The 16,990-nt window shown below is 57.3% G+C and overlaps 3 protein-coding genes across 3 annotated transcripts; 2 read left to right on the forward strand and 1 right to left on the reverse strand.

The window, feature by feature from the left end:
- The first annotated feature begins 534 nt into the window (after positions 1-534).
- LOC119113794 (uncharacterized) lies at positions 535-3,718 on the forward strand. The gene is made up of 3 exons (XM_037238030.1): positions 535-617; positions 2,207-2,475; positions 3,136-3,718. Exons 2-3 carry the CDS (start codon positions 2,330-2,332, stop codon positions 3,311-3,313), a joined length of 324 nt encoding a protein of 107 aa, XP_037093925.1. The 5' UTR covers positions 535-617; positions 2,207-2,329; the 3' UTR covers positions 3,314-3,718.
- Positions 3,719-4,594: 876 nt separating this feature from the next.
- Positions 4,595-6,946, forward strand: LOC119114050 (uncharacterized). The gene is made up of 2 exons (XM_037238278.1): positions 4,595-4,723; positions 5,979-6,946. Exons 1-2 carry the CDS (start codon positions 4,595-4,597, stop codon positions 6,177-6,179), a joined length of 330 nt encoding a protein of 109 aa, XP_037094173.1. The 3' UTR covers positions 6,180-6,946.
- Positions 6,947-8,566: 1,620 nt separating this feature from the next.
- Positions 8,567-16,990, reverse strand: T48 (FU domain-containing protein T48; the record flags this gene model as incomplete). Its single annotated transcript, XM_037238279.1, is given in 7 exon segments — positions 8,567-8,842; positions 8,969-9,112; positions 9,167-9,427; positions 10,094-10,238; positions 11,575-11,746; positions 12,161-12,331; positions 16,817-16,990. Coding segments are annotated over 7 exon segments (1,343 nt in total), but the record flags the coding sequence as incomplete, so codon positions are not given.

The raw sequence follows: 16,990 nt of genomic DNA on the forward strand, positions 1-16,990 counted from the left end.
AGACACCGGCTGTGCTGTTAGAACGGGGTGCTGCTCTCCGGCCGTGTCGAAATTGACACCATCTCGTCGCATCGCCCTTCGGGTGTTCATGTGCCTTGCAGTGACATAATTTTTACTGGTTGGGCGATCCTCCAGACCCCACCGTAGGCAGCGGCAAGGCGCGTGCTATGATTGTCACGTTACCAGGCCAGGCAGTACAGGCTTCGCGAGGGCCAGGGTGGTAGTTTCCTTCTCAGTTGTGGGGGAGCTCCAGACCGCCCCAACTTTGGAAAAAATGGGCCAAATCCGGGGAGAAACCCGTTTTGCCGGCGTGTGGTGGAGGAAGTTCAGTTAATTTCTCGTGGCGCATTGCCCCCCACCAACTAGCCCATATTGAATTTCGCGATACTAGGCGCTTGACCCCAGATTTCGGCCAGCATGCCATGGAAAATCTGTGGGCTGCGGACTCAATCGCCTTGGGCTGTCTGCGATGCAGCCGGGTGTGACGTCACGCGCTGTCCCTGGCGCAGCGAAGCGTATTGTGGCGCAGTTTGTGTTAACTTCTGTTTTGCAAAGCTGAAACGCCCACAGCGATTAAGAAGAGGACGCTTGGGTGGGAGCGGGGGGAGAACATCTGTGTAAGTACCTAGGTAATGTTTTACCCGGCTAGTGAAACTCAAAGGTTCTTTGATGGCCTTAGTGCGAGAGAGATGAAGTCTGCCGGAGTATACGCGTGAGACAGCCCAATTTCTGAAAGCATAGGTTCCGTGTACTGAAATCGGTGCCCACCATGCACCAAGCGAAGGGATCTGGGATTTTGAAACTGTTTTGTACGTGCGCCGAAATTATTGCCACAATGCCCCTGCTTTGTGTGGTGCAACATGCATTTTTTGCAGTTTTGGCTTGAGGGTGGAGTTCTTATCTAAAGGGGCCAAGTCATGTCAGTTATTGCTGGGGCATCAGGCCATGCAGTGCTATCAAAGTCTGCAAAAAATCTAGCTCCTGCACCAGACTCCCATGTGTCTTCAGTGCACTGAACCTCACCCATGTGTGGGCCAAACCCATGTCGGGTCAAATTGTACTGAATTCTCAACTTTACATGAAGATATAAGTTTTGAGTATCTTTGCCTGACATTATCGTTACAACATTACAATTTATTCAACCATGGGCTATCTATGTGCTGAACTTGGTGGTGGTGACCTGGTGTCAAACTCTAGGTGCTTAGATAACAAGTGCATGCTGTGCTGATACTGTTGCTGGGCTGGCCTATGCTTCACTGTCTGATATTTACTCACAACGAACCTAGTTGTAAGGGCATGCATTACACCTCCTGTGTGAACAATCAGGAAACTACAACCACTGTCTACTACAACTACTACAATCACAACTACAACTACTACAATCACAAACTACAGCCACTTCATATACTGCCTGCATCAGTGAACAATTTCTGCAAAGCTCATGTTTGCATTGCTTGATAGTTTGTTCTCACCATTTAAGTACACTCACATTCACTTTAATTTGGTTCTCTCGGCACAAAGGTAGTGGCCTGGTAGCAGGGCAGCTTATATGCTATGCATGCAGGATGGGCTGTACCAGAGGGTGGGGTAGAAGAGATTCAAATCAGGCACAAAGATATTTTGAAAGCAAATATGCATAGAGAAGTCAAAATATGTTGATTCCATAAAATACCTATATATTAACCCTCGACAAGGCAAGCATTCCAACATCTTATAATGTTGTATGCTTCACTTTAGGCAACTGTTTCAATGTTGCCATTATTAAAGCATGACTAGATGATCCCTCATGGTATGCAGGTCAAAGCATTGCACAGTCATAATGGTCAGAAGAAAAATGGAAAGAGCATTACCAATTGCACAACTTTTGTGAAGTAAAACTTGAAAAGCAAGTTTTGGTGGACATAGTTCCTTTAAAATCATTTCAATCTGATGATTATTTTGTTTTCTGCTCTTGGTCTATGGTGTAGGCAAGGTACATGTCAGGCTCATATGTCACCAGATATTTATACACCTGTCTGGTGCACAATGTCCCTTAAGACTTATTTGAATTTTGAACTTCTTGTACAGCATGGCATGAAGCAGAAACTTGTCTATAACATTTTTAGATTTGCTGTTTACTGACCAGGTGTTATTGCCCCAGGTCTGAGTTATTTCAACACTGCAGCTGTTTTTCTATGTTTGTTTAAAATGTTTGCTGCTGTTTCAGGGAAATGACACAACACACCTAAGCTCACCAGTTGCCTGCAGCACCCTGCTGTGACCACAACCCTCAACCCAGCCCCGCCCCTGCCCCCGCCCCTCACACATCCGCCCCTCCCGCGCGCCAGCCATGCCTCTGTTCTTTCCGTTGGGCTCGGCCACGGCGCTGGAGCCGGGCGTCAAGTCAACGCTGCTGTTCCTCTGGCACCTGGCCTGGAAGTGCCGCATGCGGCTGCCCGTGCTGCTCACCGTCACGCTGCTCGTTATGGACGCCAGGTGAGAGCTTGTGTACAGTGTGCTTCGAGGCCGAATGCTGTATGTTTCAAATGTAAGCTAGTTAGTTGTCCATTTTTCGTGTGAAGTCTGTCGGCGCTGCTTCGCGCGAAGTACTTCGTGCGCGGCGCTACTTCGAGCGCGGGCTGTACACAGTTGGTTAAGGTCGTGTTTAGATTTTGCATAACTGTGAGCGAGATGTTAACGGTCGCTCAGTCATCTGGCCGACGCCTCACTGAGCGACCAACCGACCGGCAGCGAGCCGCGAAGCGATTCTCACGAGCAAAAAGTGCGCTGTCGAAATCGTTGTGTGTTTATATAGATTAAAGCCGAACCCGAGAGTTTATGACGTTTGTGGCAGGTGAGTCGTTCCACTGATCTGTTATTTAACTTCAGCGTATTCAGCATGACTCATCACTTGTCACGGCATCACGCCCGTGACGCCGAGCCCGTGACGCTGAGTCCGTGACGCTGAGGCCGTGACCCCGTGACGCTGAGCCCGTGACGCCGAGTCCGTGACGCTGAGCCCGTGACGCTGAGTCCGTGACGCTGAGCCCGTGACGTTGAGCCCGTGACGCTGAGCCCGTGACGCCGAGTCCGTGACGTTGAGTCCGTGACGCCGAGTCCGTGACGCCGAGTGCGTGACGCTCACGTTATGCGCAGGATGCGTATTGAGATCAACATGGACGTGGACGAGGTGGAGGACGGTCCCCTGGTGGACGACCTCTCCGAGGAGGAGGAGGAAGAGGAGGACCTGACCCTCGGCGACGACGAGGAGGACGAGGAGGAGGACTCGGACGAGGCCCTGTGGCCGCTCGAGTCGGACGAGGAGCTGCGGTGACCTGTCCGGCCGGCGGCCGCGCCCCTCCGCCGCCCCGTCCGTTCAGCGTGGGTCCGCGGGACCGCGGGACCCCGTGCCACGCTGACGGCGGCGAGGGCCGCGTCGGGATGCTGAGGCCGGGACGCGAGCGGCGGCGGTGATGATCTGACGTCATGCGGTCGTGATCTGACGTCACGCGGTGATAATCGGACGTGATTGGGTGATAGGCGGGCGTGAGCGGTCACTGCGCCTTCGCCCCTGGCGGGACATCCTCCGCCGCCGTGAAGGTCTGACGCAGGGTGGCCCGCGGCGGCTGCCCGGCGACGACGTGAGCCGTGCTGCCGTTTAACGATCGACGCTGTTCTCAACCGTGTTCTTGTTTGATTCGTTTGAACTTAATGAGCGTGACGCCACGTCTGCAATACACTGGTGACCATTTTGTCATGGGACTCCCTTTCTGCGCTGGACGAGGACAGGCAGCTGCACGGAAGCCTGGCGCGGGTGACATTGTCCCCAGCCCGGTGACATTCCTCTCCGTGAGCCGCGCCCCCTCACGTGCGTCCCTGTTGACCGGTGTCCAGACCGCGCCGCCCGCGGCGTGCCGGTGCGCGCCGGAAGCGGGCCAGGTCACCGGAAGCGTCGCCCTTCCGCCGGAAGTCGCCCGCCGGCCGGGGTGGACCAGCTGACCGGCTGACGTGGGGGTGCGCCGGGTCGGACGGCGCCCCTGACATGCCGCTGACCCTAGATCTATCAGGCTTGACCTAAGGGCTAGAAGGCTACCTAAGATCTAGCAGACGACGCAAGGTTTAGTACACTTGACCTAAGGTCTAGTAGACGTGGTGTAAGGTCTGGTAGCCTTGACTGAAGGTACAGCAGACTGCACTTTTTCGTGATCCGGGCTTTCGGAGGCAGACAAGATGCTTATAGCCTTCTCATACGACGTTACCACCTTACGATGGCTTGCGATGAAAGATCTCGATCCCACTTCTTGACACACGACATGCTTCTTTCTCATTCCAATCCCTTTTCATGCATGAATGGTAAACCATCTATTTATTACAACTGCTAAGTCGGTCACTTTGAATCATTCATAGTGTGGGACTGCGGTTTTGATTTTATATGACCAGTCAACTGACAAAAAAACACCAGCCCCCGCCGACTTCAGTCGGCAGCGCGGGTGACATTTCGTCCACCGCTCTGACGTCGTACGCTGCTCGCTCCTGATAGGTGGAGCCGGTCGGCGTAGTTCGCCCGGTTCGGTACAAAAGCGCGTGCGGCGGCGGCAGCTGGGCCAGCTTCACTATGCCGACCGCGCGCGTGACGCTCTGCCTTCTGGTGGCGGCGGCAGCCCTCGGCCCGGCCGAGCCGCTGCCTGACATCAGGAGCATCGTGGCGCGCGTGGTGGACGACGCCCGGCAGCAACTCGTCAGCGTGAGTGGCGCGGCTCCGCTGGCTCACCATCCGGCCGTCTTACCGTCCCCCTGCCTCACCATCCAGCCGTCTTACTGTCCCCCGCCTCACCGTCCGGCCGTCTTACCATCCCGCTGTCTTGCCGTTTCGTCGTCTTACCGTCCCGCTGCCTCACCGTCCCGCTGCCTCACCGTTCCGCTGCCTCACCGTCCCGCTGCCTCACCGTCCGGCTGCCTCGCCATCCGACTGTCTCACCGTCCCGCTGTCTTACCGTCCCGCTATTTTGCCGTCTCGCTGCCTCATCGTCCGGCTGCCTCACCATCCGTCTGCCTCACCGTCCGGCCGCCTCACCATCCGACTGTCTCACCGTCCGGATGTTTTACCGTCCCGCTGTCTTACCGTCTCGCTGCCTCACCATCCGACTGTCTCACCGTCCGGCCGTCTAACCGTCCCCTGCCTCGCCATCCGGCTGTCTCACCGTTCCGCTGTCTTACCGTCCTGCTGTCTTACCGTCCACCTGACTCACTATCCGGCTGTCTTACCGTCCGCTGCCTCACCATCCGGCTGTCTTACCGTCCCGCTGTCTTGCCGTCTAGTCGTCTTACCGTCCCACTGCCTCACCGTCCGGTCGTCTTACTGTCCCGTTTTCTCACTGTCCGGCTGTCTCATCGTCTGCCTGTCTCACCGCCCGCCTGTCTCGCCGTCCCGTTGCCTTACCACCCTGCTGCCACCATCCGACTGTTTCACCGTCCCGCTGTCTTACCGTCCCGCTGTTTTGCCGTCTCGCTGTCTTACCGTCTCGCTGCCTCACCGTCCGGCTGTGCACCATCCGGCTACCTCACCGTCCGGCTGTCTCTTGGTTACTTTGCGGGCTCACTTCCCCACAGCATTCGCGCATGTTCTGAGTGGCCTCGTGCGGGTTTCCTGTGTCGCGACGGTCTCGCTTCTCATTTTGTGAGCGGTCTGTCTCACTGCGGTGCTTCTGTCTCCCAACAGTGTCTCACAGTGTCACTGCGGCTTCTCTATCTCACTGCGTTCTCGGTGCGTCTCAGAGGCTTGAGGTTCTCGGTGCGTCTCAGTCTCATCGGCCTCGTTGTTCTCCACCGCCTCAGATGTGCTGGCATTTAGACGTGCTATTCAGCGACAGCGTATCGGACGATTGCGGACGCCGCCGCGATCCCGCACCTCCTCACCACTTCATCCTGCCATCCTTCATCCTCCTCACCACTCCATCCCTACCTGCCGTCGCCGACTGACGCTGCCTCCCTTGCCGCAGGCGATCGGCTTCTGCTCGGCCTCAGCCGCCAAGCAGGCGGCGCCGTTCCAGTGCGTGGCGGCCCCCATACCGTGCCCGGACGACGAAGATCCCATCACCATCGGCAAGGAGACCTTCTGCCAGGCCGCGTGCCCGGCCGGCCTCGACACGCTCGACCAGGCCGACATGTTCGTGTGCGTCATGGTGCGAAAGACGGCCTGAGGCTCTGATGACGTCACGCTGCCGGCGGACGGAGGGCTGCGTCGTGCGGGACTGGCGATAACGTCGCGCGAGGCTGGTGACGTTACTGCGGACTGGCGCGCTTTCGAACTGGTGACGTCATGCTGGACTGGTGACGTCATGCCGGGCTGGCGGCGATGTCATACTGACCTGTTGATGGCGTCACACCGGACAGGTGGCTACAGCATATCGAACCAATATGCCGTGATATCATATAGTTCACATCGAATTATACATGCCATGATGATATCATATTTATTGTTAGACTGGCGATGGCGTACCAATGCACTGGTGACGTCAAACCTGACCAATTTGTACGCCGCACAACACTAGCGTGTTATGACGTCACCGACACCGCTGAACAGCATGCCGTGACGAATGACACTTCCTCGAAGCTGTGCCATGCTGATCGCCTGAACTTTGCCGGACGAGAAAGCTTTACCTCGCCGCCATGTCTTTCGGTCATCCACTGACGTCACAAGAGCAAGCGCTATTTCTGCGTTGGCCGCGGTTCGGTCCCTGGTTGGACGCAGAAGCCTCGGCGGCTGGCCCGCACCGCGTCGCAGAGCGCGGATCCGTCCCGGTGTGAGCCGCAGCTCCAGAGCCCCGTCGCCGGCCGGTGGCGGTGCGCATGTCGGCCTGTACGGACTGCGTTACACGCACATGAGCACGCCATAGCTGTCTTGTCTGTGCGTTTGACGGTGGGCTGAGAGTGTTACCAGGATGAGCGCGACGCAAGTAAATGCAATGGCCTGGCTGCTGTTTTTCTGGAGGTTGGGGCTTGATGAGGGTTGATTCAGGGCGTAACGGTGGACCGGCGGCTCGCAGAGTTTACTGTGACTGACCGCGCCTGGGCCGCGCTCCCCATCACCAAATGCCATCCACAGTTGTAACCTATGATGTCATAGGTAAGTGCGTCACGACGGTTCTCACGGTTTGGAGGATAGTCTCTTGTGTATGACGTAGCCCCTTGCGACGTCATAGATAGCGACTCAGACAGGTGCTTTATCAATGGGGAACGTGGCCCAGGCGAGGCGTTCTCCTTAAGTCGCGGGGCAATCTCGTCAACCACGTGTGACGAATCGCTCTCCCCTACTCCGGCCCCAGCCGCTGAGCGGGGGGGGGGGGGGGCTCCGCCCGTCACGCGCGCTGTGGTGTGACGCCAGCTGTCACCGACGAACGTAGCAAATGTGCGGAGTGGACACGATCAGTTCTATTCAACAGTCACAATCGGTCAGCAGCACGTGCGCCCAGCGGCCCCCGCTGCTGCGGCCCGCAGCATTGCACAATGTCCGACGTCACCGCCAGAGCCACGGTTGGCATGACAGTACGGTCCAGTAACACCATCCATATGCAGCACAACGCTGAAGTTCAGCTTCACTCCGTTCCTCGACGCACGCACACCGCTAATGGATAGTTCCTTTGCGGCGGGGGTTATGTCGCAAAGCCCAAAGCGGATGTTCGTCGGCCAGGTGCACCGTACCCCAGACGCTTACGAAGCCGCCGCTAGATGGCAGTATTGTACACTGAGATCCCAGCAACGAGGTCGAGGCCTCCGTCGGGGATTTCCGCCGAGTCTCTGGCGGTCGCCGCCAGCTGGCGCTCCGCGCTGGACCGACGGTCGTCGGTGGTTTGTCGGAGCCGGCCAATATTCCAGTCGGAAGGTCAGCGACGAACAGCAGCCGACGTTCTCCGGCCGGCCGACAACGGTTGACAAGCCTGCCGGTAGATGGCAGTCGGGCCGCCGCGCAGGACGCACACCCGACCCCTGACCGCGGACCGTATAGACCCATGCCAGGCCTCGGCCATCCCGGTCCGAACTGTCACTGCGTGAGTCATCACGCGTTCCAGCCCACGTTTCTCCCGGCCGGCGAGCCATTCCTCAGTCACGAGTCCACTCGACTCGCCCGAGTCCGAGCCAGGGTCAGCTTAGTATCGGCTCAGCGTGATCAAAACACCTGGTTGGCGGCCTTCACTGCATCACCAGGGCGGTGCTCGCCACTCAAGAGCAAGGCAGCGTTCGCTACCGCATCTGAACGGAGAAGTGTCTTCTGCAGCAGAAGTACGAAGTTCACCTCGGCCACACAGTACTCCCCACAACATTGGCCAGACCATGACGCCCGCCACTGCGGCAGACATCGGCGGTACCACTACAAAAGGCAATCATCAACCGCGCAGCACCGGCTACCGCACCGGTTGGGCTACAGCACCGGCTACAGCATCAGCTACAGCACGGGCTACAGCATCAGCTACAGCACGGGGTACAGCACCGGCAACAGCACCGGCTGCAGCACTGACTGCGGCACCGGCTGCAGCACCGGCAGCAGCAGAGACTGCAGCACCAGCTACAGCACTGGCTACAGCACCGGCTACAGCACCGTGCTCAGCTCCTCCTCGTGGAAGTAGCGGCCGCTGAAACTGTCGATGTCCTTGTCGATGTAGTCGCTGTGTTCGTTGAAGCTGCTGTCCAGCTGCAGTTTGCTGCGCGGTCCGCCGTAGACTGGCGGCGGCGGCGGCGGTAGGCCGGCGCTGCTGCCGCCCGAGTGGCCGCTCTGGCCGTCCGTCGTCGTGTCGGTGAAGTCGGACGTGCGCTCGCGCTCGACGCGCGCGCTCCGCACGTGCTTCAGCTTCTCCAGCGGCCAGTCCTTGTAGGTGGGACGCGGACCGCGGTGCGGGTGCGCTTCGCCGCCGGGCGCCGGCAGCGAGCGCGGCGGTCGCGGCCAGCTGGCCGCCGCCAGGCTGTGCGCGCTGGAGGCGGGGCGCAGGCTGGCCGCCGGCCGCGACCACCCCTCGTCCACGAACAGGTCGCCGTGGCCGCCGTTCAGCTGGTGCACGAACACGGGCTTGCCGGCGCACTCCTCAGGCAGCAGGTGGAGGCCGGTGGGCACGCTGCAGTTGTGCGCGCGGCCTGCGGCCTGACGCGCCAGGCGCGCGCCGCGCGGTCGCCGCCGGCCGCCCGGCGCCGCCACCTCTCGCTTGCGGTACTTAGTGCCGCCGCGCGGCGGCGCCGGGCGGTTGCGCTTCTCGCCGGCCCCGATAGGTGGCAGGCTCTGCGCGCCGTCCAGGTGGTCCTCCTCCTCGATGATGGCCTGGCTGATGCTGAAGTGGGAGCCGGTGACGAGGCTGCTCTCTGGGCGGGACAGGCGGCCGGCTGCCGAACGGGGACGACTCGACGGCGCATGCGCAGTCGGCACGGCCAGGTACTCGATGTGCGGAGCCGAGCCAAATTCCTGCAAAGAACAGGAGATAATGCTGTTTGTTCCGTTTGTTACGCCGCAAGCATACCCACTCGGGAGAAAACGACAATCCAGATAATTACCTACAGCTCTAAAAATTATTTATTCATATCAGATACCAACTTGCTGTGATAGGACGTGCCGATAGGCACGTAGCCTAGATTTTGCTCAGTGTGGGAGTGCAATTGTCAAATTTTCTCCAAAATCGTATGAGTGTAATCCGAAATCTCGTGAAAGATCTACCAGCATCTAGTGAAGGCTTTTTGCTCAGGGATGGGAGATGGCCCACTTGGCCCTTCCCATGATGACCACCCTTCTCAACGACGACAGCGTCAAAGGTGCATTGCGTAGTCGCCATCCGTTTCTATTTGCAATCACTGGCACCTGCATGTTTAACGCCGGCTTCTGATGCGCTCGATTGGCCAGTGTAATACTCTATCGTCGTGACTTCTTAGCCATACAAGTCAATCCTCGTCGAAGTTCAAATAAATATTCACCATCGTTGAGATGAGAAGGAACGCACAGTGCACCCGCCGTGAATATGGGAAACCCAGTGGCGTAGGTCCTTGAGCCATCACGTTCACTTCACACCCCACCGACCCCCCCCCCCCCCCCCCCACCGTCATCCTGCGACCGGACGAGGTCGGCGCCGCGGCCTACCTTGGAGATCTTCTGTCGTTTGTAGCGCTTGAGCAGCCGCTCCGCCCAACCCAGCAGTCGCTGCCAGTCGGCCGGCACCGTGCAGATCTGCTCCTCCTTCCTGTTCAGCAGCGTCAGGATCCGCGACAGGTCACGCAGGATCGAGCTGCCGGTCAGCCGTGAGGTCACGCAGGATCGAGCGGCCGGTCAGCCGTGAGGTCACACCTCAGGTGGAGGTCATGCCTCAGGTGGCTGTCACGCCTCCGGCGGAGGTCACGTGTCAAGTGGTGATCACGCGTCAGGTGGAGGTCACGTCTCAGGTGGAGGTCACGTCTCAGGTGGAGGTCATGCGTCAGGTGGAGGTCACGCCTCAGGTGGAGGTCACGCCTCAGGTGGAGGTCACGCCTCAGGTGGAGGTCATGCGTCAGGTGGAGGTCACGCCTCAGGTGGAGGTCATGCATCTGGTGGAGGTCACGCCTCAGGTGGAGGTCACGCCTCAGGTGGAGGTCACGCATCTGGTGGAGGTCAGGCGTCAGGTGGAGGTCAGGCGTCAGGTGGAGGTCACGCGTCAGGTGGAGGTCACGCCTCAGGTGGAGGTCACGCGTCAGGTGGAGGTCACGCGTCAGGTGGAGGTCACGCGTCAGGTGGAGGTCACGCCTCAGGTGGAGGTCACGCCTCAGGTGGAGGTCACGCGTCAGGTGGAGGTCACGCGTCAGGTGGAGGTCACGCCTCAGGTGGAGGTCACGCCTCAGGTGGAGGTCACGCCTCAGGTGGAGGTCACGCGTCTGTTGGAGGTCACGCATCCGGTGGAGGTCACGCGTCAGGTGGAGGTCACGCCTCAGGTGGAGGTCACGTGTCAGGTGGAGGTCACGCGTCGGGTGGCAGTCAACAACGCCTTCAGTAGCTGAGGCTATATGACGTTGCATGCCGCCTCACCCTGGCGGGAAGCGCGGGCACCGCGGAAATTCGAACTCCATATCCCTGGTTTCCCAGACGCGCAACTTAAAATCCACTGCGGGCAATCTCAGCAGGCCGACGTCAGGCAACGATGGCAACCGCGCAGTTGGCAGACCAGAGCTACTGTCGTCATTTATCAAGTGATCAGTCAAGAGGATGTGTAAGGTCAGAGCTCATAGAGCTAGCCAAATAATACGTTAGTCAAACAGCCCCGACCCCCCTACAGAACCGAGAACGCTCCCTTATGACCATTCGTGTGTGCTTCCCATTGCGCCGCAGGTAAGATCGGCATGCAGATGCTGCTCGTTGTCCTGACTGTTATCATAATTGGTGTCGTCATGGGGTCATGGGGATTTTTTGTATCCATCGTACAACACCCACTTGCTTTAGTAAAGCGACAGTATTTCAGATTAGTTAGTAGTATTTTTACATTAGTACATTAGTATTTCAGTTACTTCAGATTTTTGTTTTTGCTCATCTAAAACGTGTTACTAATGTGGGACTGTGAAGGAAACAGGTTTTGTTTATACCAACGCCTCTCTCACCGGTATGCTCTGTTCTTTGTGTCTACAGTGGAGTCCCGTCGTTTTCCGCTCTTGCTGTCGAACTTCTTCCGGGTGTCATTCAGCATTTCCAGAAAGTTCTGAGTTTCGGGACGCAGGGCTTGAAGTCGCGTCAAAAACTGAATCCGCTCCAGGTCGTTGACCGTGCCAGCGTCTGAAGAAGGACGAAAACCTGGCTTAAGTCGCGATGGCACAAGCAATAAGACTATTCATGAGCGTAGGGTGCGTAGCGGCAGATGTTGGAGCACCTCCGTTCGATTGTCTCGCAGTCCATGTCAAAAGCCTCTTAGCCATTTCTGGTTAAACGTCCTACAAGCGCGTTGAGACCCGTCGTGGCTCCAACCAACAAGATATGTAGGCACCATTTTTAATCCAGCGGAGTAGCCCTTCCTGCTCGCCAACGAAAACAGGCCAGAAGCGCTCAAGCGAGCATTCAACACTTTTCTTACAACCCTAGCGTCGTCACGCGCCGCACAGATCTTCCCCGCACCAGATCGGGCCCCAGGCCAAGAAGGGAGCAGCAAGGACCACGGCCGGCCATCGGTCGGCCGCCGGTGCTGCCACTTACCGACGCCTCGCGCCTCCAGCCGATCGTTGAGCGGGTCCATCTTGCGACGCACGCGCAGGAAGAGGAAGGCGCCGACGACGAGGCCGATGCAGATGGCAGCACCGACCAGCGCTGCCACCAGCACGGCCAGCTCGCCGCCGGTCATGTCCGCCGTGTCCAGAAACCGAGGCGCTGCCGAAGAAAGAGGAATATGCATATAGTCATACATACAAACAGTAATAGTGTATACATTGAATGATATCATAGTAGTATAGTCACATCGTAGCTTCTTGTTACCGCAAATTAGCGTTATTATGTGACAATAACAATCATAGCGACGAGGATAATGACGGCCGCGATGAATGACGCCAGAGCAGTTAGCGAGAACAGGAGGCTCGCGTCTGTGCTTAACCCTACCGCAGCGGACCGTGGGTCACCGATGCAAAATAGGTCCTCAAACGCCTGCAATGTGGCAAGCCCGTGGCACCACATATCGTGAGGCAGGAGACTCTCGGATCGGCAGACAAAAATACCCCTCCGAGATTACTTCGCCCGCGTTTTAATTTGTTGTCAATGGTAACATGGAGAGCTGGCGTGAGTAGCATATTCGAAATAAAACTCATTAAGAAATATCATGCTTAGCGCTTAAAAGTCTAACATAACGACAAAACGACAAAATAACGACATAATTACGGCAACATAACGACAAAATTCAGGGCGCATGCTTGAATGCTGGTTGTCATTAGCTCCAGAAACGTCATTTAAAGCCATGTGGTACTATGAAGAATCATGCAGACGATGTCATCTTCAATTTCCAGTCGTTGAGAGTGAGCAAAAGCATAATTTCGCAAAATAGGGGCTGGCAACTGAAAAATGACGACGCCTTCGCCAAAATTGCGCTCCAAATGGGTTTCACCACACATTTGCACACGTTCTTCTCAAAGTTGGGGCTGAAGCAAAGGTTAGGGGCTTCAGCCCCCCCCCCTCCCCCCGCCCCCAACTGAACAAGAAACTACATCTCCGAGCATGAGGTCGCTCACTGAACCGGATTTTAATTGGCTTTTGTTGAAATGTGGAATGTAATTAAAGACTCAATGTCCTGGCAGTTTTGGCATCGAAGTTAACATGCTTTCTTTTTGCGCACACGAAGTAAGCGAGTATGCCTCGGCAAGAAATTAACAGCCAATAGCAATGCCATGAGAAAGAATCCGCCGCCAACCAACTACCGGAGAACATACCGTCCGAATTCCGCGCCTTCTCACAAAAAAACAATATAGTAAAGCGAGCGGTGATGGGTCGGGAGAGGCCGACCTGCCGCGTCCCAGAGCCGCGGCGTCTCCCCGGCCGTGAGGCGTTCCCACGGTGGCGAGCGCTCGCGGCCGGCCGGGCCGCGGCTCCGGAAGTCGCGGAATGCGTCCGTGTGTCGGCCCTGAGGTCGGCTCCGCCTCCGGCTCCGGCCCGCCGACCGCGGCGTCGGGACCCGTCTGGTCTGAGGGCGCTCCCTCCACCGACGTGGAGGTGGGCGTCCCTATTCTTGCTTGGTGTCTTCTCTTCTTCGTATGTCTCTCTTTGGCGACCAAGGCCACGCCGCCACCCCCTCGTCCCGTCCAGCGTGTGGCCAAATCCGACCAAAAAAGTCGCAGAAGTCCAAAACCGCTAACGCTAAAAGCCTTACGTTTTTTCGAAACTATTATCATCGATCTCCACGGCAAAAGCGATCAGGAAGCAGTAATCTCCGATCTTGGCTGCACCTCCGAGCTGACACCGCGAGCCGGAGGCCGCGCCTGAGCCTGACGCGGCCGTGCCGGCTGTGGCTGGCTCGCCCCTGACATCGGCGGTCACCTCTGAACTCGATTCCGGCAGTCCCGGCGGCGGCGGAATGCGACGCCGGCCCAAACCCCGCCCGGTATGCGCCCCACCGCCTCTGGACCGCAACAGGAGATCTTAATGTCGGTTTTGAGGGTTTTTACATTGTGCTTGCTCGTCAGCTGCGCCTGACGGGTGAGCCTCAGATCGGCGCTGCAGCGGCCACAAAGAACCGAACCATTTGAGCCCAGTGTGCGCCACCAAACGAGTTCCCGGAGAGAAAAACCGCCGCCATAGCGCGACGACCTGTTGTCACTCAATCACGTGCAAAATTTTGAGTACCTTTCCCGGTTTGCCAGCGGTGTTCACAATTGCGTATTGTGTTCGCGCAAAGCAAACGACGGTGGCGAGTTCGGGCCGCGCAGTGGTTAGCGGGTTTAGCTTCGCGATTGTGCTCGATAAACTGCTTCCGCCTTGGCTGACAAGCCATTTCCGCTCGCTTCAGACTACCGCAAGGGTATGCCGGCCACGGCGAGGAGAGAAAACGTGGGTTGCTGTGGACTGGGTTTACATCGTGCAGCGTTTCAAAAAGTAGCACTTAACGGATGGAATGGCCCGTTGGAATTGCAAAGCAGTCAGCTGATGCATGCGCCGAGAACATGACGGTGGAGTAACTACGTACAATACCCACATTACCAAATGTTGCAGTTTATGTGACAATGAAGCGACAGTGACAGACAATGATACAAAGGCAACAAGACTTTGATATCGCACAGAATGGATACACCCTAGAGCGCCGTCTCACTAAGATGAGAACCATAATAAGGTGAGATGAGAGCCTCTCGCTTAGATCAGAGACATAACGATTTATCTGAACCAGCTCAGCCCAGGTCCAACCACAAATGAAGCCCAGCTAGCGCGGCGGATTTGGCGGCAGGCACGATCTCCATGTCCAGATGCTTGGAGGCCGCGTTGGATTGATTGGCACATGTCAAATGTTGCCGAACCGCCACATGGGCAGCCGCGTCCGAGTTGAGCTCGCGCTGTATAGGGAACCGCAGACCCGACCCGACTGCTTCTAAAATGGGTATATGATGAATAGCTCGGCAATTCTTGACAAATTTACGACGTTTTAATGTCGCAATGAATCATCCTCAAGTCCATATTTTGGACGAACAAACTGGGAAAATTAAGAGTCCGCGTAGCATGAAATCGCTGGAGCATTGTCCCAAATTTGTCATGCTCCGCAAATGGGATTGCTCTGTCGAAAGAAAACGCAACGCGCATCTTTTCGTCATTGAGGAAGTAGTAAACGCAAATGCAGATGCGTATTCAGCAATGAGCAAGTACAGATGCGGCAGCACATGTCTAAGCCAATTCAAACTGCAGTAAAATCGCTGTAAACAACAATTTTACGACGCACCACACCGCCCTTGACCAGCAACTCATCGGCTTCCCGGAAAACTCCCACCATGACGTCACTGGTAAAAATGCTCATAACCAGACTTGTTTGTGAGCGAGCGGCCGGCGCGCTGTCGGCGATAAGCGCTGGCCGGACGCTGGGACCAGCGGCAGGGCACGTGCCGGCTGATCAGGCAGCTGTCCGACCAGGACGTGACGTTGGTCACGCCTGCTGCCCAGCTGGTCGGCTGCCTGATATTCACCCGCTGCCCAGCGGACAGGCTGCCCGATAGCCACCCGCTGCCCAGCGGACAGGCTGCCCGATAGCCACCCGCTGCCCAGCGGACTGATATCCACTAACCACACTGGCCACTGTCCAACACCCGCTGCTCCTGCCACTCAATCATTTCTGCCCTCTGATCGCTCGCTGTTCACCGCCCGACCGCCCACTGACACTACTGCCCAATGTGCACTACCCGGACGTTTTGCAGCAGTTGCTGCCCGCTGGTCTTCCCGCTCCCCACTGCCCGCCACCGGACTGCCCTTGACGAGGCGCAGTCCAACCGCAAAAGTCGAAAACTCTCTCTCACCGGAATCGTCCCACCTCCACCCTTGATCGCGCCGCCGACACAATGGCGTGGGAAGCTGAAGCGACGACAACTGCAATGTCTCCTAGTCTTCACGGCGTGGCGCCGGCCAACACCGCGTGGTCCAGTGTAGCAAGCTAACAGTGAACCGGGTTACAGGCCACGGATGGGACGCAGTTCAGTCATGATCATCATGACAGTGCGCGGTGCGTTATCATAGCAGCGTCCGGTGCGTTATCATTGCAGCGCCGGTGCGTTATCAGCGCAGCGCGCGGTGTATCATCATGACAGTGCGCGGTGCATCTTCGTTACAGCCGGCAGTGTATCATCATGACAGCGCGCGGTGCATTAGCATGACCCGGCACGCCATGGGTGCCACGACTGTTTGCTAACAAACCACGGACAAATATGCTCAACCCATCAGAACAGACGGATCGTGGTGAGGGTTTCGCTGCCCTGAAAAATCCCGGATGAAACACGACCGCACGATTCTGCAGTTTTTCGACGCATTTCATTGAAACATTTCGTCAGTGCACGTGCGCACAGTGTCACAAGGACTAGCAGAAGAATGTCTTCGAGCCTACAAGCACCCGCCTACGTCTGGTGGCACCTACGACTGCTACCTACTATCTACTACAACCTACAGGCACACCGCCTACCTAACACCTGCTTATCACTTACCTACTCCCCACCTGCCTACTAACTACTACCTACCTACCTACTACCTGCCTACTACCTACCTGCTACCTACCTACCACCTACCTACTACCTACCTACCACCTTCCTATAACCTACCTACTGCTTACCTACTACCTACCTACTACCTACCTTCTACCTAAAACTGTCCACGCCCGCAATACTCGCACAGCGCCGCGGTGCCCACCTCTGCAGAGGAGGCCGTGGTAGCCGTCCACATCGCTGTGTACCAGACGGTAGTTGCCCGGGCAGCCTGTGACGCACTGGCGCGTGCCGAGGACAATGGCACGCGCGCAGCTCGTGCACTGGTTGTCGTCGCCGCAGCGGAGGCAGTCCGGCTGACCGCAGCCGGTCACCGTGT

The sequence above is a fragment of the Pollicipes pollicipes genome, unplaced genomic scaffold (genome assembly GCF_011947565.3).
Source record: "Pollicipes pollicipes isolate AB1234 unplaced genomic scaffold, Ppol_2.1 Scaffold_7262;HRSCAF=8765_pilon_pilon_pilon, whole genome shotgun sequence".
Lineage (NCBI taxonomy): Eukaryota > Metazoa > Arthropoda > Thecostraca > Pollicipedomorpha > Pollicipedidae > Pollicipes > Pollicipes pollicipes.

Excerpts from the sequence above, each read along its gene's own strand:
- LOC119113794 (XM_037238030.1), top strand. The coding sequence starts at position 2,330 with ATGCCTCTGTTCTTTCCGTTGGGCTCGGCCACGGCGCTGGAGCCGGGC. Across the intron at positions 2,476-3,135 it reads CTGCTCGTTATGGACGCCAG|GATGCGTATTGAGATCAACA; the intron begins GTGAGAGCTTGT and ends CGTTATGCGCAG.
- LOC119114050 (XM_037238278.1), top strand. The coding sequence starts at position 4,595 with ATGCCGACCGCGCGCGTGACGCTCTGCCTTCTGGTGGCGGCGGCAGCC. Across the intron at positions 4,724-5,978 it reads CCCGGCAGCAACTCGTCAGC|GCGATCGGCTTCTGCTCGGC; the intron begins GTGAGTGGCGCG and ends CCCTTGCCGCAG.